The sequence below is a fragment of the Vanellus vanellus genome (assembly GCF_965231255.1).
Source record: "Vanellus vanellus genome assembly, chromosome: 2".
NCBI lineage: Eukaryota > Metazoa > Chordata > Aves > Charadriiformes > Charadriidae > Vanellus > Vanellus vanellus.
The window spans coordinates 90,731,449-90,756,473 of NC_138906.1; the positions used below are offsets into that span (position 1 = coordinate 90,731,449).

At 38.9% G+C, this 25,025-nt stretch overlaps 1 protein-coding gene across 1 annotated transcript in view; it reads left to right on the top strand.

Annotated features, from left to right (window-relative positions):
* Nucleotides 1-25,025, top strand: part of CTNND2 (catenin delta 2) — a gene marked incomplete at both ends in the record, with an annotated part of 573,915 nt that overhangs the window by 531,109 nt on the left and 17,781 nt on the right. The window contains 2 exons of the mRNA XM_082479407.1: nt 3,053-3,263; nt 6,623-6,707. Of these exons, the coding sequence (XP_082335533.1) occupies nt 3,053-3,263; nt 6,623-6,707 (296 nt within the window). The remainder of the gene's footprint in view (nt 1-3,052; nt 3,264-6,622; nt 6,708-25,025) is intronic.

Below are 25,025 nucleotides of genomic sequence, written 5' to 3' on the forward strand. Positions count from 1 at the left end.
GGAGGGTATTTTTCTCATCCCAAACATATTTTCAAATAGCTAACAAAGTGTTCGAAGTTCTAAAACTGCAGAAAATGTGTTAACAGTTACACTTGTTACTAGATTTTAAGAGCATGTAAACAGTGACAGGGTTGACCCTGTAGCCCAGCCACTCCCCTCGTCTTCCAGATAGTGTACCACCTTTTCCTGGTGAACCTCTGGAAGGACAGTTGGAGCGATGCTGCCTGTCTATGTGGTCACCTGCTTTACCTGCGTGTGTCAGCAGCTCTGTTGGAGGTGGCGGTTCTGGCTTTCGCTGCACCTCCGGGACAGGGCAGGGAGGAGGAAGCCTGTCTCCCCCACAGGCAGCTGCTGGCGGCACTAGGGACCTGTCATTATCATTACAGGTTCTGTTGAGGGATGTCTCCAAACTGGACACCAGCTTGCACTGTACTGTCCCACTGTTACACGTTATCTATAAAAAGCCTGGTTTACTGTTTTGAAGTATCTAATACTGATTTGGTCTTCTCATGCCTAACTTAGGTGTGTGCACAACAGAAATATTAGAACTGTTCAGCATCGACATGTCCAGAATGCTTCTACCATGTTTGATTGTGTTTAGTTTAGTTTTCCCACTGAGCCTTTCCTGACAGCTCCAAAGCCTTTATTTATCATAAGAAGCATCTTGTGTGTCTAGGCATGCATACTGGCATGAGTGCTATTGCCTGGAATACTAGGCCAATTTGAGGAAAGAAATCTGCTTGAGGCAGTCATCCAGATTTCCTTGTACCCAGTGGTAAGGGACACAGTCTTTGGCTTCTAATGGAATGATCACTGACAGCTGGTTCCACCAGAGGACTGAGATGGTGAGACGCTCCATTGAGCTTTAAGTGAGGTACGAAAAGAAAAAGGAACATTGGTCTGTACAGGGTAAAGCAGAAAGCCTCACTGATCTAATTTATCTGCTTGTACTTACTCCTCACCCGTGGCAGACACTGCACTAGAAGAGTAAAAACTATGGCAAATTATGGTCGGGTTGGTGGGTTTTTTTTGATACACAAGCTTAATTTACTATATGCTACAGACTGAAGTAATCACTGTAAGTGATAGGCAACTATTAATGTGTTAATGTTACATAGAACAAACAGATGCAGATGTAAAATAGCATTTCACGCTGTTCTTGAATGGTGTTTCATATACATGTAGGGAAAAGAAAGATTTTCAGTTTGCTCAAACAAACCATTTCTGAAAGAGAAAGTGGTGTTAACATCTGTACTGCATCTGATATTAATAATATTGCTGAAAAGCTAATAATGCAAATGACCAATTAAATATTAAATGCAAAGAAATAAAAATGTTTGAGGATAAAGATTTCTATTTGTATTGCAGCACACCAGTGAGATTCAAATCCTACTGCACACAATTTGTTGGTCATGTTATGCTTTTTATAATCAGGAATGCTTTTATGTGATATAGAGTGAGCAGTTTCTAAGATCTCACATTACCACAAAGTCCATTTGATACCCTTTAGGTTTAAAATTTCAGTATAGAAGTTTTAGTTTTTATCTATACTATGAATATTCTGTTCCAAATGACTGGCTGTATTTCTACCACAGCAGGCAAAATTATGAGAAATAAAAATAGTTTGACATTTGATAGTTAAAAGATGTGATTTTCCTTTTACCTCTTCTTTCAAATATGGACATACACAACTGAATTTATGAATTCAGAAATAAGATTTTTAATAAGTACTTATAAATACTAATTGATCAGAACTTTTTTAAGTTATCAAAAAATCTGATTAAATTATCATATTATATACAATAATCATACCTGATTATTTCATTCATAAAATGTGATGTAGATTAGATTACTAATTATATTTATCTTTCCCAATCTTCCTGTCCTTTTCATCCTGCATGATACACTCTCATGGTGATTGCTGTATGCAGATTTTGAGAACAGCTGCACTGAAGGTGATTCAGAGTTGTTTCACTGACCTCAGCAACAACTCCATCAGGCCCTCACCCTCTCTGATCTTGTCTTCATCACGTTGAAGGACTGAGCTGCCATTTTACCATAATAGTGACCCTCTAGAACTGGTGTGAGCCTTCTCGTATGTCTGTGCTGGTGCTAATCCTGCCCTACATTTATATATATTTACATTTCAGTGTGTATATATATATAAAAATTCTCAGAAGCTGCTCTTGTGGTATTTTCACAAGCACTACATGAATTTCAGGCTCAATTTTGAAAAAAAAAAATAATCGTTGTTCATTTAAACATGAAAAAAGTTATAGTCAACAGAATTCCTTTTTCATGTCTGCAGTTCATTGTGACCATTTAAAAAATTGGATGCACCTTTCATTTTAGGAGATTTTAAGTTCTGGCAGTTAGTGTTTTATAAAATAACCTCTAAATATCAGACAGCAATATATGTCAGAAAGGCTTCCTTTCTGGTCGATACCATGCATGCAACTAAGGATGTGTGGAAGAAGAGTGCAATGTCATCTCTGAGCACTGACTAAGCAACAGTCATAGAAACACTAATAAACCGAGGTAAATTACTGTATGTAGTATAGAATTCACCTTGTTCCATGAAACTAGCCTTTCAGAGGAGACTTTTTCACAAATAATAACAATGATGCCGTTGGTTTTGCATTCACTGTAGTGTTTTTAACAACTGACACACATTTTATTTGTAGTAACTTATGAGTTGTGTGATGGGAGATGGGTACTTGCCAAGCTCTGTAAGTTGTGGTATTCAGGTTATCTTTATACATATACTTGGCCTGTACGGTCATCATTTCATTCTCATAAGGGCATGGTGTAGCCCATATCTGAAGTCTCTAACTGGTGTAATATGGAAATACTAAAAGTCCCGAATGTGTGAAATGCTTGAACGTGCAATCGTATGAATGTGGCTTGCTCCAAAATAGTATCGGTAGCCAATTAGATCACATGCAATGATACAAATGGTGCTAATACTCTTGCGTGTTTTCCCTGTACTTCTTCTCCATCACCCTTTATTACTGTATCTTCTGAATTCTCCCTTCATTTTCTTTCAACAAAGGCAAGTATGCCATGAGGGATCTGGTCCACCGACTGCCAGGCGCTAACAACAGCAACAGCTCAGCGAGCAAGGCCATGTCTGATGACACCGTTACTGCCATTTGCTGCACTCTGCATGAAGTCATCACTAAAAACATGGAGAATGCCAAGGCCTTACGAGACGCAGGCGGCATTGAGAAACTGGTTGGCATATCTAAGAGTAAAGGAGACAAGTATGTTTTGCAAATCACCTTGCACCCTTTTTAACATCTCCCGTAGTTATCACTAGTCCTGAATGTGTTTGCCTCTTCTGTGCAATCGTGAGTTGAATTCTTTAGTTTCATCAGAAATCATATGTCCAGTGTGAAAGGTGACGAGAAACAGAGAATACCAATAGCAAAAGCCTCTGCTGTGGTTTATTTTTGACCTACCGTCAGCAGTGCATGGAGTGCACTGCACGTGCAGTTTAAGGAAGAGTAATTATCTACGTAACTGCTACCTTTAAGCACTTCCAGAAGATCCTGATAAACATTAGGGACCAGAGCTGTCGGATTGCAGCCTGCAGAAGGGGTGATGTGCAGGTGAAGGGATCCTGTGAAAGGAAGGGACCTCACCATAGCTCTGTTACTGCTCCTCTTGCTCTGGGAGTGAAGAATGTAAAGTCACTGTCCCTCTTCACAGCACCCTTTTCCCTGCCACCGGCTTGCTGGTAAGGTGGGGCATAGTAGAGAAATGGATCCATGGATTATCCCACCACCAGCTTCTGAGAGAGCACTAGGATACCTGCAGGCTACTTTGTGAGGCACCAAAACATGCAAAGATCTTACACACGACTGTGACATTTTCAGAGCAGCTATGGTTTCATCTTGTCTGTTTTCCTATGTACGCACTCTTCACGAAGAGTTCATTCTTTATCCTTCTTTTGCCTAAAACAGACAGCCCGGTTCTCATATTTGTCAACCTGCAGAAGTATAGTGCAATGGGACTATGGCAGTTTGAAAACAAAAAGCCTTCACTGTAGTGTACAAAACCCATCAGTCCACCTACTCGAAGCTGTCATCACACAGCCTACTGCAGCATCAGAGCTCTAAAAGAGCCCCACAAAGCCAGGCCACAACCTGAAGGAAAGATTTATGCACCTTACATTTGGTATGAGAACTTATGCTCGCCTATGTGATCGGAGCATTGCCAATGTAATTTAATCACATTTCTTTTCCTCTATTGTCACCCTTTTCGTTTCATACCAAATTCATTATTGAAACATTCTCACATTCTAATTGTAAGGGGTAAAAAGGAGTAGTGTAACGAAGTGTGTGATTCCAGTTGTGGGAGCTCCCCGTGCTCTGCTGATTTATTTACATTTTCATTTTTATTATTATTAAATCTAGATCAAATGTACTGATATTGCAAGCAGGTTCATATCCATTTCTCTTAAGTTTAATGTGTCTTCCCTCAGAATAATACATTTGTCTACCTGTTCATTACCTGGTAGAGATTATTAATACCTGTTGAGTCTGGAATTTTCCGAGTATCACAGGCAGTTTTATGAGGACCCAGGGGTATAATTCCCTAAGTATTCCTCCGAACTGTGAGAGACATATCTATGTTGCATGAAATTATTTAGCCCAGGTAGTGCTGAGTAATTCCAAAATGCCCTCCCAAATCATGATACATATCCCTCCTCTCAAGTACTTTGAGTTGCGGTCCTGTGTTATTACTCTTACAGGTTGCACAGTTCTAGAACAAGAAAGCCTGTGAACGCACAGTGCTACTAATGCCCATCTTAAGCAGAAGTTCCATTTTTCAGCTTTCAGAAATGTTAGTATTGTGCACCATTGCTTTGGTTTGATTTCTTATAGGTAATCCATTGTTTAAAAATCAGAATTGCTGGTTGTTGGACTGATAGCAAATTCTGACATGCTCATTTTAATACAGTAAAACACTTCAGTATGAATTTATCTTGTCCAGTATGAAGCGTCTGCTTCTACGAGTGCAGGATACCGGCGTGGCCATGCATCCTGGTATCTGTCAGTGCCAAGAGCGTGGGCCTGTCCACGCTGGCCCTTGGAACATGCCCAGGGCTTGAGCGCTTTCCCTCTGTGATGGCACAAGAGAATTGGTGTTCATAAGGTCATATTGGCCAAGCCCATATTGGCTTTGCATAGCTCCCATTTCTCCTCAGTACTCACAGTATGGTTGGCGCAGTTATTTTCCTGGTTACTCCATGCTACCAGCACCCCACTAGCCAGTACAGCTGGGAGTATAATAAAAACAATTATGTTTGAAAGGGTTTATCAAATTTCTGTTTATTCACCAATTACCCACCTACTGCTGTACTCTGGGTGAGAAATGCAAGAAAAGGGGGAAAAAAAGAGCACCAGATAAATTACTAGGAAAACACTGTATAAGTTAATTGAATCAGTTGGATCATGAATATTGCTTCACCGCTTGAGTGTCAGCCTACCAGTGGTCCTTCTCAGAGATCAAAAAATGCACCAGAGCCTGACCCCTGAGAAGATTTCCTGCCCAAAACAGTAACATACGCTGCTGGTTTTCTGGTTTCTCTTTGGTTTTGCAATCCATGTGCCTTTTCTGAGTAAAAGATGAATCACCTCAGTGACTGCCCTGAACTCCATCAGTCCTCACTCCAGACTTTGGCCTTTGCAAGGTTTTCTAGCACTCTGCTGCTTTATGTGTGTTATTGGTACAGCACAGTGTATGCTTCCTCAGTGGGCTGGGTTACCTTCCTGGTCCTTTTCTATTTCTTCTTCACTGAGCTGAATACTCTCTGATATTTATTTTTTTTTAGGGGGTTTTTTATAGTTACAATTCCAAGAGGAATATATGACTCCAACTGATTGTAGTAATAGTGTAGAGCTTCTTTCAAAACCTTTCTGAAGAGAAAGTCCGTGTGAAGTTGGTTTTCAACATGACATCACATTGCCATTGTTGAAGGGTAATGGTGCAAGCAAGATACCAGTCCTAATTTAGATTCCTAATGAAATTTGTCCTGACTTTTTGTAATCAGTTGAATTTCTGCATCTTGGCTCTGCACTTAAAAAACAGTGCTCATCACCCATCCACAGAGTTTCTTTTGGCAACTGCTAAGAGGCACTTAATGTGTTGAGCCACGCTGTCATGAGTTGAAGTTTGGCAGCTTATAGAAAAAGAAACTCTGGCTCTGACTTCTTGTCCTTTATGCCAAAAGTTGTAGCCAGGACATCTTCTTAGATGTACATAATCCAGTTGGGTCCTCAACCATTTTGCCAGTTGCTGCCTCTCCCGTTCCTCTTCTTATGCTTTCAGCATGAATCCTTGTTCTCAGTGTGCTGAGGAACACACATTTTGCTCATCACTGAATAATTAGTACTATAGAAATAAGATGTATTGCCCTTGCTTAAAAACATATTGGTCTCCAAGATGCAAACCAAAGATCTTATGGTACATTTAAAACACAGTTTTAATTGTGGGTTTAAATCCATAGCAATGCATTTGAAAATTGGGATGAATGTAGTCTTGTAATTAACAGTCTCTTTCTCACTCTTTCTTTCTCTCTCTCTCTCTCTCCCTTTTTAATATATGTGTATAACAGGCATTCGCCAAAAGTGGTGAAAGCAGCATCTCAGGTCCTCAATAGTATGTGGCAGTACAGAGACCTGAGAAGTCTCTACAAGAAGGTAAGGCTTGGGTTTTTTCTAGATTTGTCATCTTTCATATGGTTACCCAAATTTGGGGGCTGAGAGACTTTAGACCAAAAACATTTATGTGAACTGGAAATTCAACTATAGTTTAAAATTTCAGATACTTGGAGCTAGGGGTTTTTCCCTTGTTTCTACTTGTAACATAGAAATACCTTTTTAAAATACATGTGGTGGTGAAAAGGGGATGTGAATTTGGTTTTCAAAAGAATTCATACAGAAATTGCTGGATCTGACAGCCCCGGAGAGTGAAGTCCTCTGTTCATAGAACAAAACTGTGCAAGCTCTCCTACTGTACCATACCATCTTACACCTACCCACCCTGTCCTGAGGACATTATCAGATTTCCAGCCCTTCAGCTCCCAAATTTCCTCATGAGTTTGTAAACAAGAGTATCTGAAGTAGTGGTGCTTAGGGACCAGTTACATGTGGAGCTGCGCTGAAACTTGATAGCTTCACTTCCAGTCAGTTGGCAGACAGTAGGATCATATACTTGGTTTTCAGGCAGTCTATGGAGTCTATAGTACCATACCATTCCCACAGGCCTGCTAATGGGTTAAAAATGAATCACAGTACGATAATATGATCCTGTGAAACAGCATCCAATATAGCTTTTAAAACATAAGTGTCTACTTAGTAAATGACAACGTTTAAAGTAAGTCTTGCTGAATAATTCCAAACTGAATTACACTCCGTGTGAGTATCAGCCTGCAGATTTAGTTCTCAAAGGTCTTCTTGCTACATCACAGCTGATCTAATTCATACTTGTAATCTCATCAAAGAGAGCTAAGACTTCATGTGGCACAAAGTTCAGGTCCTTGTTACGGCATAGGCATAAGAACTGTGAAGTAGGGAAGGTTCACAGCAGCATAGTCTGTGCTGTGTATGTATTTTGCACAAGAAAATAACTTAGTTATACATCAAATCTCAAACTAGCAGAAGCTGACCTTCTGTTTGAAATGCTGTTCTTTTGCATGCCTCAGCCCTGCTTGTGTCAAGTCTGAGGACTAAGGAAGGTGATTACTGAGTCTCTCCCATTGTTCACTTCCAGTATTTTCAGTCATTCTTGGCAGCCCTAGGGATACCATATGTGAAGACGTTCCAAGTAACGAGCTGGTACTCAACTGTCCCATTAAGAGGTGGGAACAAACATGAGCTAGAGTAGGCTTTTCTTGACGCAAGGCAGTAACACACTGGAAGTGTGCATAGCCTGACTTCTGTGCACGTGGGTGGCTGCACTGTAGAGGCTGAACTTTATTGCACCATAGTCTCTTTGAGGTTCTTACAACGTCTGGCTCATTTCCAGCCTTCTGTCTGTATATATATGCTGTGATGGAAAAGCATTTTCTGGGCTTGCTCCATGCTTGAGGTAGTCTAATATGCTGTACGGCTTCTGAGTATACTGCTGCCTAAAGGACATTCTGTTGGCTGCCAATGTGGATGCCTGGCAATGTACTTACTACAGACTAAGCATGCTTGGGTACTAAGTACATTGCATGCTTAAAAGAACATTTTCTGTGGCCACAAATACATACCTGTGGTATGGAAAATAGGACAGACTAGCCTTTGAGGTAGCTTCCAGGACACTCAGAGCAGACAGATTGTTTATATCTTCAGGAAGCATTTTATTAATCTCTGTATTGGCTAATTCCTACAGTCTTCCCAAAATCTTAAAATGAAGGTCAGTCTCTACTACGTATTTATGTATTCATTATATGCCATTACATATGCTGCTAAGCATTGTAGAAATATGCTTTCTTTTAATCAAAATGTTCAGATAGTTAATTTAAAATACTCCTGTTTGTTAAAAGACGTACAGTAATCTTTATAAAGTCCATAATATTTGTTGAACTTGCCGATACTAGGCTGACTGTTATGCTGACAGAGTTTCACCACTGTTGGGAAAATACTTTTTTTATGATAGGAGAATTAGAAAAGTTTGCATCGTGCTAGTAATCAGCTAGTTATGTAATATAAAGATAATGAGTCAATGTAATCTTTATTTTGTCCCATTAAAATACATATGCTAGTAAAAACAAGTGAACGTACAGTTGACAGTATAATATGATCAGCACTTTGCAATATCTTGCACTTGGACAGCCTTTTTTGAAGTGCGGGGAAATTCCATTGCTTAACCATCAGCAATTTCTTCCTGTGTACTGAAGTATCTATACAATTACTTTCAAAGAATTGTTGGCCTACGAGAGGCACAATTTTGTATTGTAATACAAGGAAATTACAAGCATCACATCACATTTAAGAAAAAGCAGCAGCACCTACCTTACTGTTTGAGAAAAAGTGTAACCAGATAGTTTGAATTGCGGTATGTTTTAGAGCTACATGTTTACAGTAGAGTAAGGAGAGAGAAAACAAATAGAAGGATTATCCTTTGTATTAATGGGGAAAGGAGGCAATATACGTTTACTGCTGATACAGTAGTAGTCAATATATTTAGTCCGAATATGACTGTAAAAGCAAAAACATGAAAACCTCTTTCGCTTTCCTAATTTTGCTCAACAGTACAGGAATCATCCCATAGCTGGCAGAATATAAACCGCACTGACAGAAAGTCCATCCAGAGTAGGGGATTGGCGAGGTCACCTAATGATTTGCCACACCTGTGAAGGACCAAAAGTCAAGAAGCACATAGGCACCACTTTCCCACTTGCAGCGCTCCCCGATAAACTCCTGGCTGCGATGTGGCAAGTGCAGGAGTCACAAACTAGCCCCCCACCTGCTGCCAGTGGCGGGGCTGCCCTAAGCAGGGTATATGCAACGCTTCCTGCGAGCTCCCTCCCACCGTAGGTGAGCAAGCTCTTCAGCTTTAACCAAGGCTATAACATTAATATGCCGATGTAGTGAAACCTAAACTAAGCAGCCTCAAAGGACACTGTCAAAAGCAGCTATTGTATAAAAAATAGCCCAAATTTCAGAGATTTCAGGGTCCCAGCTTCAGCTATGTTGCTTAAGAGGAATAGCAGTGTGCACAAATTTCATTGTGCCGCTCAGCATCTGACATATATTGCCTGTTTCTCTGGTCTGTTCAAAGTCCAAAACTGGAGCAGCAACTGTAACAACTCAGTTAATTTCATTGACCAAATCAGGCAATATACCCTGTCTCAAGTAGTGTATCTGGCTAAAAATACAAAGAGTATCTTTTGACAATACAAAATTGTAAGGTCCTGTCCATCTTTTTTATCCTGAAAAATGCAAAAGTATTCCACAAGTCAGTGAGGTAGAAAGCATAGAAAATTAAATCTGGTAAGCCAAGTTAAGCTAGAAATATAGGCGTCTGGGAAAAGAGTTTTAGGCTAGCCCATGTGCGGTGTTTAAAAAGAAAGGCAGAGCAGATGGACAGGAGCAATGTAGCTCCAACAGTTCAGAGCTCAGCGTTCTGGTACCCAGGAACTTCTCTGCAGTGGACTGGTCCTGCGCACAGTGAAAGCAATGAGAAGGTCCTATTGATTTCATAGGTCCTTTCTGTAAGGCCTCAAAAGGAGGTATTTAAAAGACGGGTAGACGTGGTGCTTGGGGACATGGTTTAGTGGTGGTTTTGGCAGTGTTAGGTTGATGGTTGGACTTGATGATCTTCAAGGTCCCTTCCAACCTAGACAATTCGATGAGTCTGTGTAAAGCAAGAGCTGGAACTTTTGCAGCAAATTGAACTTTACTGGGGAGACTGGCTAAGCAGTCTACAACATCTGTTGTGTCGTGGGATTCCCAAGATCCTATAAAGAGTAAGGACTGCAGGTTTGCATGTTGCTTTCGTTCACTTTGCTGAAGCAGGAACATTATGCCTATTTATTAATAGCAAATACAACAGGAGTTGTACTCTTTGAACTGTTGGTCTCTCCTTTCAAATAGCTTTTTATTCTCTAGAAAGCATGCTTAGGTGGAGGCTAGCTTTTCTGGTGCAGAAGAATGATGGGTAGATTTCTAACTTCTTCAGCTTGAGCTGCAAACTCAAGGAGTGAGCATTGGCTTTGCTGTCTCGGTTTCCACTTGGAAAGCTGCGGAAGTGCACAATACCCTATGCTCTGTGTTTGCAGAGCTATGTCATGCCCTGTACCCTCCACTGAGGAGTACAGTACTCCACTGGAGTCCAGTGTACTAGGATTTCCAGTTCATAGGTGTGTTGTGGCTGTAGGGGGACACATAGACTGGTTAGGCTGGGCCAGCATGGAAAAGGCACAGAAAGTAAAGAGTCAGCGTTCAGATCCATGAGTGAGGTCACAGTGTTTACCATCCATTGTAGGCTTGTGCTTCGAGTAAAAAAGACGACTTCACTCCCCGGTATGCTTAATTTGGCACTATCCTGACAGTCCAACAAGGAAGAGTTGTAACATGCATAAATGTTTCCGGTCCTAAAATTATAGAATAAAAAACTTGACAGACCAAGAGGAAGCAATTAATTTAGTCTGGAAGTGAAGGAGTCGCCTGCCATCCCAGAAGTTTAACTTGCAGCTACTTCATTATGGAAGAGTTCACGGGAAATACTGCTGGGTTTGCTGAGCAATAGCTGAAACAGAAACCTAATCTGGAAAAAAATCCCATCAAGAGGAAAACAAGGTTCAGCTTCAGTCCCATATAAACAGTGTTTAGATTATTTAGCGTGATTAATTTCTAAACACTGCTAAAGCTTAGCAAGTAAAAAAGAAGTGATCATCACAATTTTTCATCACTTGATGAAATATTGTCTCCCAAAGAGTGACTTTCATATCATGTCATTTTCAAACTTCTTTGTTCTCTACAAATAAGACTTATATTTTCATAAACTAAATTCATAAATTATCTACCTCTGTTTTCCTGAGTCTATTCCGAAATCCTTAAAGTCTGATTTTCTGAAGTGCTTAACGGTGACATGGTCCCATGGTGCGTATCCCCATGGATGGGTGAGTGGCTCAGCACTTAAGGAAAACCAGGTAAAGGAGCTATCCCGCTTGTCCCTGTGCTTCAGATTCATGGTACACCCTTCTTCTTCAACTATCTTGGTAACTTGTACAGTCAGTAGGAGAATTAAGTGCTGCTTACAGTCTCCAGAAAGAGGTCCTGTCCCATTTATGTTTAGCCACCTAAGCAAGGTGAGAGGAGCTACTATGGTGATTCTTTAAAGACACCTCTTTCCAGGTGAGGAACACTGGACACCCCACTCCAGTCACTAGGGTGTTAGCTGGTTGGAGATTTGGGGACACTTTGGAAAACACAAATGGGACTGTAAGAGAGCAGATTTCCATTAGCTGGTAAACTCCTATCATCTATCTCAATATTCAAGAAAATAACCAACTACTCCTAAACACAGATAGCTTGTTAAATTACATGAGGAAATTTGAGCAAAAGGGTTGTGCTAAATAAGCTTAACATGAAAGAAAATTTATTAGCTAAAACCAAGCTTCAATTAGCATTAAATGTGTGTAATATTAAAGAGCTGGAGGAACTGTCAGGAAGAATATGTTTTCTATTAATTGGTTTGCTTTGCCTAACCACGTAGGCTCCAACAAAATATGTTTACATTCCATCATTATGTTTACAGTTATTTTGTCTTCCAGTGTATAAGTAGAGATCACAATGAATTTGTAGAAATTATTTTTCTTTTCCATTTATTATCATACGTTTCTGTTCTGCATGGAATAATAGAAATGTTTGTTCTATTCACCTGCCATATGAATAAAAATACGACCAATTATTTGAAACCAGGGAGGCTGTTAAAGGCAGTCATCCTTCAGCGTTTAGTGTGCCATTTACAACAGGGAGAGTATTGTGGTAGGCATTTAATGAAGTCAGAGTAGTCACTCTGAAGATGGCCTTGCCCGTCATTGGCTGGAAAAGATATTTAGAATTGCCCAAAGACTTAAAAGCAGTTAAGCCAGTCCGGATCTAGAAGAGGACTCTCTTTTCATGTGACTTTCAGAATAATAAACTGAGAAGATCCTTTATTGTTAAATGCTCCATGAAAATTGGCAGCAATAACCCTCAAAAGTCTAGTCAAGGAGTTTTAGAATCTAAAGTTCTTTCTTAAATGAAATATACCTGCTCACCCTTTAAAAATGTTAATTGCACCATGCTATCATGTAGACTTGGAACACATCATTTGTATTTTCTTCTGGTAAGATTATCGTCAGTCAGACATTCCCCCAAAAGATGCTGACTTTAGGTTGAATTTACCTAGTGAAAAGGTCTGTGCAGAACTTAAACCCTACATTAAGGATCTAAATTCCAAATCCAGAACTTAGTAGTTCCTCAAAGAAGTGGCTTGACTTGAAAGAACTATTTACGTGCTCGTGTTGTTCATGAGCATATGTATTTTGCAGTGCTGATCTTTCAGTGGGGCTTAATTTGTTTCTATACAATTGGCAAGGCCTTGTTCAGATTAATATGTCACAGTTTTAGAAAAAGGATGGATTCATTTAAGGTAAACCCCCCCAGTGTAATACAAAACTAGATTATCATTATAGAGAAGGCATTGTCTGGAGCCCATTTTTATATTAACTATGAAAATGCAAGTACCTGATTAATAAATGATTGACTGATTGATTGATTTATGGCAGTGGGCGGCCCCAAGCTTCAGTGTGACTGATGACAGAGGATTTTCACCAACCCACCACTCTGGGTCATGGCACGCTCAGCATACTGTCTCCCAGAGCCAAGAAACCAGAATCTATTCCCCAACCCAGGTATTCTGGCTGTCAGCTGACCAGCGTTGAATTGTTCTGTTTCATGCGTACTGCGATTTGTACCCAAAAAGAGTTCTACAGGAGACGTTTGAATCAAAAGTCACAAAGCCTTACTGGAGTATATTTTTTAATATAATACAATTTAATTTACTCAACCCTGTACATTCTGGATGGAAAGCGTCTCTCTTCATTTAGGAGAGCAGTCCCATTCATTTCAGCCACGTGAGGAAGGTATGCAGGGTTTTGCTCTCTCTGAGGAGAGCATATACCAGAGAGAGGGACAAGTGCGTTACATTCAGTTCCCTGACAAGTTTTCTAGCATTTCTGTAATCTCTTTTGTGATTGTCTGAACCTTTCAAACAGAAAGGCAGTTATTGATAAGCACTATAAGCACTTGTGGCAACAGCAGATTATATTTATCAAGCACTTTGCTCTCTTCTGGCCCACTGGCATCTCTAAGAAAGGAGCAATAGCTGCATATTTCAGTAAGAGGATCGCAGGTAAACTAGGATATCTATAGAAAAATCAGTGTGTCCAGGAGTCAATTAAATTAAATCAATTAAATTCTTAAAATGCTAATTTTCAAAATACTCTATATTAATAAGAACAATGGTGTTTTCCTTCATACATAAGTACAGTTGATGAGAATTAGCTCAACTGGTCATTTTTTGATTACAGGCACTATTTAATTTTAGGTACTAAAATTCCATTTCCTTAACCAAGTGTAGTCTTTTTGTTTCCTCCTAAGATTTTTTTCATAATAAAATGTGACTCTCTGGCATTATTGAAAAAAAAAAAAACCAACCTTCTACATATGCACAACATTCAAGTAAATCCATGGAGAAACCTTTATATATATGTGTGTTTATATATATGTGTATTATTTCAGATAAAATATTTAGAGAAAATAGGAATTTACGTTTTTCCTGGTCACACAGGACATAGTAGTTGTGCTATTTCTTTTCATTTTTTTGTTTTTTTACTAAGTTTGCCTGGAAAAGAGAAGACATCAGAGAAGATCTCATTTAAATACTTTAGACATAAATATCTTTCAATGCTAGGGTAAATCCATTTAATCTTTAGCTGAGAGGAATATGATTTTTAAAACAACCCACATTTCATAATCTGATATATGACATTACTTTTGTTAATCAGGAATTAAGCAAATTCCTAAATTTATTTTAAATAAAGTAAATGTGGAAATTTGCTGTGGAATTAACGTATTCGAGCCTTTTTAAAGCATCAGCTGAGTAATTTTAGAAGATAGAGATTCTATAACCAATATAGCAAAAAAATTATAGTCTTCAAATATATAATTTCTTTTTTTCTGTCTGTTTCAGTCTTTCTTTCTAAAAACACGTTATTCACATTTAAGTGAACATTTAAATGTGGCTTTTTATCAAATGATAATCTTGTTAAATACTTAATCATGAAATTGTCATTGGTTTCAGTACTGGAGAAAAAGTGGTATTACTGATTTTTTTGTGTGTGCGTTGAATTATTATTAATTCTACATTTTATGCTGTATATTAGTTTCCAGTGTTCATGTAAGATAGGCTTGCCTTTTCCAATGCACATGCAAACATGAAGTATTTCTTCATTAAACAAAGGGGGATTTTCTAGTATGCAGGAAATAACAGGTAGTAGCTGCAGACCAAAGAGTAATCTGTTAATTTTCTCACATTCTTTCTTAGAGACACAAAAACTCTTCAGAGAGGAATGATACGTTAGTCTGAAATTTTGTTTTTCTTTTTACCTTGATGTTACTTTTTTCAACACAATTAGCACTAGGCAGCATCACTGTATAGTATACACTTATCATTTAATTTACCTCCTCTTTTGACTGCATATGCCTTCCCAGGGATTGTTTTTTTAAGAACCATTCAAAACTTTGTCAAGTAAATTTTAACATTTGTGGCTTTTTCATTGCCAGTTGCCTGTTTGTCTATACAATAGGAATTTACATATCCTGAGCCAAAGCATGAAGCTTAAAGAGCAAATTGTGCAAATAAATTGAGCTGAGCTATACAGGTAAACACTTTGGCATATGCAGAAGTATCCAGAAGTATTCACACATGGAAAAAATGGTGTATAAACTCTGCTTGACTTTTGTAAAAAAAAAAAAGAGAAAGAGATCGGGAGAGAGATTCTCAGCATTAGGAATAACACAAATATATTAAGTGTCTTCAGCTAGCTGTATTATCATTCTAAATCATTTGGCTAGATTTTAAGTAGAACAATTTAGGAAAAAAAAAGACAAAATTTATATCTAAAATATTACAAAATGCTAAGTCAAACTGAATGTTATTTCGATTTTATTTTAATGCAAATAATAATAATTTCACTTGTGCAGTCAAGTAGATCATGTTCTGATTTTCCTAGCTTATCCATCACATCAAGTAATATTTTTCTTAGTTCCTTCTAACCCCCTTTGAGTTTATTAATAATATCAGACAATGCTAGAAAGAGAAGGGATTGCCATTATGTTATAACATTTTTTTTTTTACATTTTACATGGCCTAAAGAGGGTAGAAATCTTTTGGAATCCAAAATATTAATGTTCTTGCCTATATGACAATGACAACACATGATGGAGTATCGGAATTTGTGTTTCTGCATCAATGTTTAAGAGGGAGATGTTTTCAAATGTTTTATGCTTCTGAATTCCATAGTTTACTGTATAATAGACTTAATTTATTTTCATCATTTGGCATTTTACATAGTTAAATTCTTTGGGATATTCTCAACAAAGGTTTATTTATTATGCAGTGTCCTACCATTCCTTCAGTCATGTTTCAGTTATTTCAGTATTTGTATGTTTCTTTCTAAAACATTTTCCATGTTTACTATGATATTTGAAATACTAGCAGTAATGTAAGATACCGTCTGTGCTGAACTGAAGATTCAATGCTGATTATAGTATTTTCATGTAAACAGTCCTGTGTAGGTGATGTGAGACCTTGCCCATCCTTGCACTATTTTGCTGTGGGCTTTTTTACTGAATGGTTTCCAAAATAATCGGATACAATGACGAAGCACAATTAAAGTCAAACTAATGGCTTTTTTTTAGTACTCTCTGCAAATACTTGTCTGTCTGTGTGACGACGTACCTGTATTTTTGCTGGTAAATATCTATATGTGCATATATGTATACACAAATGGGTGTGTGTATGTAAAACATACTCGCGACACAACATGGACCTAGAAGATGCTGCCTTTATGCATGATGGCTGAACAAAGAGAGCTTGGGAATTCCTGAAGGAATAAACCCTAATGGTTTGAGCTATGAGCATAGAAAGTATCTGCATCTATGCTTGACTGTTGTTTTTCTGATGAGGGCCTTAAAGGCATTATAGTCCTTTCCTTTAACATTCAGCGTTGTAGCAAGTAGTAATTCAACAGTCAGACTTAGCAGTAATTCTTCCAAATTATCAATAAGAGGTGTGTGGAAGCTGACACCATTCTCATCCAAAACCTGCTAGAGTCAAGAGGTGCTAAACAAATAAGAAAAGAATCAAAGTTTGTCCAAACTGTTCTCTAACATGAGCCATACATATATATAATTGTAAATCATCCTCAACATTGATATCGAGTCTCATGGTAAGCTCTAGCTGACTTATGTGGGAACCACTAGGTATTTTTCACCTGAAAACCCAAGTCCATTTTAAGGTTACTAAATACAGATTTAGAAAAGAGAATTTTAATCTCATAGTTGTGTAACGTCTGTCTCTATAGTACTCCACCTTTTGAACTTCTCTGAAGAAAAGAAAATTTAAAATGCAGCCCAGGAGTCAGCATCTTTGACTTAGAGCCTTCTTTCTGAAGGGAATAGTGCAACTGAAGTTTCTGAAATATCCTTAGGGTAGAGATATGAATAGGCATCCAGAATCTGGAGGAATACGCACAGGTAGAAGGTCACATCTACAGAATTTTTCTTCTCAAAAGTATGGTTCCTCAGAATAAGATTGGATTTTAATACTTGAGTACAAAGTGGATACCTAAGAAAATTACCTGAATGTCTTTTGGGACTGGGAACAATTTTAATCCACTTAAATAATGTATTATATTTTTAAAACAAATATAAATAACATTAATTAATGGCAAAGAAAGTTTAGCTGGATTCAGAGGTACAATACTGAAAAGAATCCAAAAGTCTTTCTAAAGACTTTCAAGAGTCTTTTAAAGACACGTGCTAAGAGAAACCATTTTTGATTGATGTCAGTCTTTTTCTCCAAAATTCGTTCAAGGAACATGGTTTCTACCATTCAGAAAAAATTAACATTTTTAACTAACTTGCATGCTTGATGTTTGCACGCCTAGGTTCAGGCACAGGTAGAAGCACACATATAGTAAAGAGTATGGGTGAGAAACTCAGTTTCTCCCAGCAAAGTTGAACCTGTATGTTGGATGGCTGCTTATAGTTTTGCAAATGAATCAGATTGGTAGAACTCTTAGTCATAGTAATAGCATACGCAAGCAGCACAGAGGGGATGGAAATTAAATTCAATATATTATGGCAGTCAAAGCATTGGTTTCTTTCAGAGGAAATAGTCTAGTGGTGAGGGTCTGATGCATAACACTGGGCACCTTTTGCTGATGCTCCTCTGTTTTGCTATACTTATGCTATCTTCATCCTCGTTCTTCTTGGTCCTATAAGGAGATTAAAAGTGTTTGTTTAACATGGCCAGTACATGTAAATCAATCAAAGTTTGATGAAATATTAAGCTGGTGCATCAATGTCCTACTTTCAGTTCTTTGATATTCTACACGATCTAATAATGGGGGGGGGAGGGAATTGCTGGGAAGTCCTCATTTCTTTCCTCTTTTCTTTCTAAAATTTCTGCTAACATAATTCAAAAATGGCCTAAATACGTCTGCCATTTCAGACTCGAAGAAAGAAACCTTGTATTTTGAAAGGAGTCTCTTTTGTACTATGCATGCCTTGTTCTGAATCGTTTTACTTCATTTACTAGCTGATACAGTTCATCTTGATAAAAGAGCTATAGCTTCTTCCTGCAGAAAGTAGAAATGAAAAGTTTTACTGGCCGTTTCTACATTGTTTTTATTACTTTTAATTTTACAAAGTGCTTTTAGATAAAGTTGTGGTTACTCTAAAATGAGAGTTGTAGGCTTTGGTGTAATTGTGTGTTCCTGTTTGAGTTAACAATACCAGAGCTCTTATTTACGAAATCAAAACCTCTTAAAGGTATTTCAGTAAAAAAGAATATGCATTTCTCATTCTTATTGTCTAAAGGTGTTGGTAAACTACATATTCAGAGCAGCATATCCTTAAGATACATACAGCTTAGCAATAACCACTGGGATCTCTAACTTTCTAGTTTAACTGTATTTATGCATGAACTTCTGACCTAAAACCGTGGACAGCATGAGTTTATCTAGTGATTTTTCCAAATGGGCACTGATTCCTCATTTGTGAGGCAGCTACACATTTGGATAAAATGATCCCCAGTTTTCAGCTATAGTGCTGCTCTTCAGGAAGCAGAAAGTCCTAATGGCTCTTGATCACAGTCATATCATCAGTCCTTCCATGTTCTTCACCGTAAGAGAGAACAGGGCCAGTTTTGTCCTGATAATGATTTTTTTCCTGTTTTCCATTCACAGGTGTAATAGAAGAGTTGAATTTGGTTGATTTTATAGTTGAATGCATACAAAAGTAAAAGGTGTTGATTAGCTTCTAGTCTTTGTAAGGAGACAGTAAGCTTAAGAAACTGACTCTGACCATAAAGTAGTATTTGTCCTACCCCGAGATTTTGTGGCCAAGAGCCAGAGTTTGCGTTTCTTGGGCACAAACATGTTAAGATAGGTGAAATTGCATTGCTGGAATGAAAATGACAAAGCAAGTCAAAAATTATTGTAAACAGATTCTTGGGTGCAAGTTTTTTTGTGCATACAAGATACAAGCAAAAATAGGTCTTTGTGATTCTAACAATGTAAATTATAGCTTATATACCTTATGCAGGGGAAAATAAAAGAACAGAAATTCTAGCTGAGGGGCCAAATACTGCCTTCATTTCCTCTAAGACATATTAAAACAATTTTATTTCTGTTTAAGAGGCAAAGTGATGTTTTGAAAAATGAATTTATTTCATTTTATTGCAATGTTTTGAAAGGTTTATTATTTAGCTGCATATAACCTCTGCAAAATGAATAATGAACTCTGCCGTATCTGAAGTCTTGTCCTTCATGCTTTGCCTCACATATGATTCCCTTTTCTTATAGCTATTTTATTCATCAGATTAGGTCTTGTCATCTTCACAGCTCACACAACAGGAAATCAATAATTAATTATGGATAGGTGAAGCAATGCCTCAGTGATTTCCTGAAACATCCCAGGCTTGCACTAAATAAAACAACCAGGGATAGTTACCTAGCTGTTTCTCACTCAGATAGATTTGGCAAGAAATTAACATATCTCTCCCTTATCATGGGTCTCTTCATAGCTAAAATCAAGGGATGAGATGTAAAATTACAGTAGAAGATATGTGATTAGAAGATAACATTGCGCACACACACACACACACAAAAAAAAAACAAATGGAAAAGAGAAAATTGGCCAAGGCCATCTGTGATATTCTGAAAGAAAAAAAATGGGTGATAGTCTCAGAAGAATATAGTCCCTCAGGCTCTGCTATTACAAGAAAAAAAACAGGGAAAGAACTTATTCCAAATGATTTTGGGGTGGACTGCTGACAATAGGAGAATAACAGCTTTGCTTTCAGAGAAACTGAGATGGAGGCTGGGAGGTATGCGTCTCCTTTCGAAAAGAATGAGTTTAACCACTGATTCTGAAAATGTCACTTTAAAGAGCCTACAGAAAACTTAATAATCCTCATCCAGTGCCAGACAGTTTTGCTGTGGTTAATGACTGACTGGAAGCCCTTTTTTAAGCCTCATGCCGCCCTAAATACTTACTTCTCTTTCAGCTTCTTAAGCAATTGAACTTCTGCTGTGTCTGGGATGCAGCAATGGTCACTTATAAGTAAAAGCCATTTGTACGTTGAAAATCAGAGTAAAAAGGAGAGAAGTGCTGAGGTCAAGCCTCCTGCGCATCCTAAGAAAGGAGGCTGAAGCAGTGTGTGTGTGTGTGTGTATCGCGCAGCCGTGCCGGCCGGGGAGCAGCAGGGCAGCCCCCAGCCATCAGGCACCAAGGCAGGGGCCGAGAGCCCCCGGGAGAGGCGGCTGCTGCGGTGGCAGCTCTGCCGCCCAGCTGCCTTGCTCCTTCCCTGCCTCGCTCCGCCACCGCTGCTCTTTGCCTTGGCTCAAGCGATGGCACTGATCCCCTGGTGCTCTCGGCGGTGTCCCCATCCTCTCCCCTCAGCCATGGCTCTGCAAGGGAGGAGTGAGTGGCAGTCCTCCCAGGCTCGCACGGTGGCACGTGTCGTACTCCCAACATAACCTGTAACCAGTAAGTAACCAGCATCATCATCATCAGAAGGCATGGGAAGCATACTGTATTTTCTTTTAACCACGTCAGCTAAGTGGTCATCCTGTGAGCAATTCCTGCACTTTTATCCAAATTATTATAATACTTTTAAATCCTCCAAACTTGAATGATTTCTCTGTTTTAAGTAGTTTTCTGGCTTTTATAAGCTGTGGAAATAAGACTATAAACATAAATACTAAAATCCTCAAATTAAGATGTACTTCAGTGATCCAAGTCTTCACTTTGTACCTGTTGATTTTGAGGGCCTGGCTCAATACGCTTTGGGAGAGGAGGGGAGACAGGAGAATGGACTCGGCAGCCTTTTGTCTTTTGAAGCCAGTGAAATTACTCCAGATTTCCACTTGTAGACTTAAAGCAGAATCAGTTTGAAGTATTTAACCCAAGCAACAACCACTAGTATATAAGCCAGGAAAATGCCAAGGTCTTCCAGGCTCAATCCCTACTCCTCTATTCAACAACGTATCTTGAGTTCCCACTTTGGAAGCAAAAGACAAAATCCTAGGAGTAAAAATGTCAATATACTGCTTATAATTGTTTGTAGCTTAGCTGATGGCAGTGAAAAACCATCATTGAAGTAGATTTATTCAGAATACATCACAATGCAGATCAACGCCCAGGAATTCTCTGCTGGTTTTGAGTTTTTCTTGAAACAACACAAGCAAATCCAGGAAGGACAATCCTTTCAGGAATGGTTTACTGATAATAAGACTTGGCACTGTAAAGTCAAAGGAAAAAATGAAAGAACGCCTTTATTTTTCATATAGATAGTTTATTTAAAACTACTCGTTCTGTTTTTAAAGAGTGTTTCTAGAGTTGCTGAAGTTGTAAGAATTTAGTTGAAATCCCTCTTCCAAAGCAAACACACTTCAAGTACAAAGGCAGAGGCTTTTTTAGAGAACAGCTGTCTGTCCATCTCTCCTTCAGCAGCTGACATTTCCTCGCCAGCTACTTTGATGGCAAGCAGGGAGCAGCCCTACTAGCAAACTCCGTATCCAGGTGTGTTGGTAGCCTGCGCTGCCGTGGGGCTGGCAGAGGGAGAGAAGTCAGGCTCGGTACCTCTGTTGAGAAGCACTGGGGGATGTATTTATTCTTCCTCTTGTATTAAAAGAAAATAATATGATCCCAGGTTATAAAGCCTATTGATGTGTGGTGGTTGGTGGACATTTAAACCACAGTATTTCAAAAATCCTATTTCAGAGCTCTGTGCGATACATATGTACATCACCCCAACCTTGTTACCATTTTAGATTTCTCACCGCAGTCAAATCATGCACATAACTTTCATATGTCAATGTATGTAGATAATTTGATCCAGTTCTAATTTCTGTTATGTCTTATTAGCATCATGACAACAAATTCCCAGTGAAGAATTGCCCAGACCTGTGTAAGTCTGATGAGCCTTGACTTAATTCACATCAGATTTATCTTTTACTCTAGACAGCGTCACACTGGTGCACACCAGTCAGGATGTTTCATTTAACCTGACAGCAGTGCTTCAGCTTGCGAAAGAAGCAACGCCAGCAACTCAGAGCAATGTCTGGCTGAGTTTCAAAGCAAGTAGTTCCTACCCTACGTACTTACAGGTGCTTTGCCTTGTTGCGGTATCACCTACTTGTAACACCGCGGTGGGTCTGGTTACCCATTCCTGCAAGCGGTTGCCTATCAAAAGTTCCCATTTCTACAGCTTATTACCATTACAGAAACACTTATTATAACAATTAATTCCTGAAACCAGTAAAATGCTGGCTTACAAAAAGGAGGTAGGATGACAAAATAAGTCTGGTCCTGTGTGCTTCAAGTCATTTGGAAAAATGTCTATTAAATCAAGTCACAAGAGGTTCAGGCCTGAAGCTAGAAGTAGCATGTTGGAGAGTTTATAAACTTGGGGAAGCAGGACACAACGTTCTCTGTAGTTTCTCAATTTTAGCTGTTTCATTATTGGATTTGTTGCATCATTTTTGTTTCTTTTCCCTCGTGGGATTTCTCTGCTTCTGAGAAGTTGGCTCTCTTTCTTCCTGACAATGTTAGGACAACAGGGGCCGGGAGTCAGGGCAGACTCTCCTCTTCAGCATTGAAAGATACTCGTTTGCATGCAGCTACAGTACAGTTTCTCCAAACCACTCAGTGCTTTTTAAGTCAGTGTCTTCTTAGCTGCTGATCAGCATAATCAGTCAGAGGGTAGGGCTTGTTCTTACTTTTGCTGCATGGCTATTAAGACGTGAGCTGATGTGGATAGGATGAGGGGGAATGGTTTTAAACTGGAAGAGGGCAGGTTTAGATTAAACATTAGGAAGAAATTTTTCACTTTGAGGGTGGTAAGGCACTGGAACAGGTTGCCCAGAGAGGTTGTTGAGGCCCCATCCCTGGAGGTGTTCAAGGCCAGGCTGGACGTGGCCTTGGGCAACCTGGTCTAGTGGGAGGTGTCCCTATGGTGGGGGGGTTGGAACTCGATGATCTTCAAGGTCCCTTCCAACCTAAACCATTCTATGATTCTTTCTGAGTGGCCACGAGAGCACCCAGGCCGGGCACTGCACCGAGGCTGGCGATGTCGGTGCTCCTTTCCAACTCCAACATTGGTTGGCCACCTCTCCTCTCACGTCTGTGAATTCTTCAGACAGGAGCTCTGGTTTCCCCGTTACGTCATCATGGTGTCAGTTCCCATCAGAGCTTAATTTCATTCAGTCTTCATAGTGTTACTCTATTACAAGTGAGAGAATTGTGTATCTGACATCAACCAACTCTGCAAATCATCTCCTCTATTCAAGGACTCAGCTACCAGAGAGTTCTGAATATTTTAAGTTCTTGCAAACACAATAGAGAACTGTTTTCTCTTTTTCCCCAATTGTAAACACAAGAATAAAGTGGAAAACCCAAATTATATTTCCATAAGATACCTAAGCAATAAGTGTTTGGCACAGTAAGTTAGTCACCCTGACAAAATAATTATTTCCCATGGGCCTGAAGAAAATGATTTATTTTCAAAATAACTGAAAGTTGAGCAGGGGGACAAAGGACCTGTTCACTCCTTAAGCCAAATAAAAGATGATCAGTGAGACTATACTATCACTTTTGTTTTCTACAGTGGTTATCCATCCCCTGCCCTAAATCTAATCCCTGCAGCTTTCCCAAGAACGTATCATCAGAAACATGTCATTGCCAAACAAGCATTAACGTTTGGACTTTATTGAGTGTAATTGAGGGAGTATATATATAATGATTATAGTCAACATACAGAGAAATGCCCAGTAGAAGATACCTTGGAAGAGACGATAAGGATGTATAATGGTATTTCTGTAGTCTGGCTGTTCTCTGCCCTCCTGTAGTGTGCAGTTGCCACTTATTAATTAATTGCTGCCAGTGAACAAATGCATCCATTCTGTAACAGAATTGCATTGAATTTCTTTCCAATTTGTCAGATTTTTTTGTCTTACTCTTCTTTTCTTAGGTCACGTTTGTGGCTGGTAAATTGGTTTCTGAAATGCAGTCTCACACACTTTGCTTTTGAGTTAGCTTTCTTCTCTGCAGGACACTGCTATATACTGTACCTTTAAGTACCCAAATCAATTTAATTAAATTTCATTACAGGCACTAGAGCTGAAACAAACTAATGAAAGCAGCCATCACGTCAGGTGGTATTTATCTCGGCATTAAATTGAAAATGCTCCCTTTAGGCTCTTAAAAATTAGTTTCAATATTTAACGCTAATAGCTTTTGGAATTGTTGATGGGGATGGTTTTAATGAATTTGTTACAAACTGTTTACCTTTCCAAGGAAAGAAGCTTGTTCCTTGCGGCAGAGGAGAGCTAAAGATAGATGACTTAAAAGTATTAGGGTTTTGAAATACTGTGAGGTCTGGGAGCTACCCATAATGCTGTTGAAGAACACTACGAAGGCTGTTGGACAGGGGTAGCAATATGCCTTGTTTAGTCAAAAGCAATGCTGAGTCACCACAGTACTTGTGTTAAGAGTTTATTGTTTGCCTGGCTTGTTTTATAGAGCTGACCAAGCTTGCAAACTTGAAAGTTTGCAGCAGATTTTATTTGAAAACCTCTTTATAGACCCTGCCCTCAGCAGAGAGAAGAATGAAGATTTGCAGGGAGGAGAAGGAAAAACATCTGCCACACAGAAGAATGCTATGGCCAACATCCCAACTACAGCTGG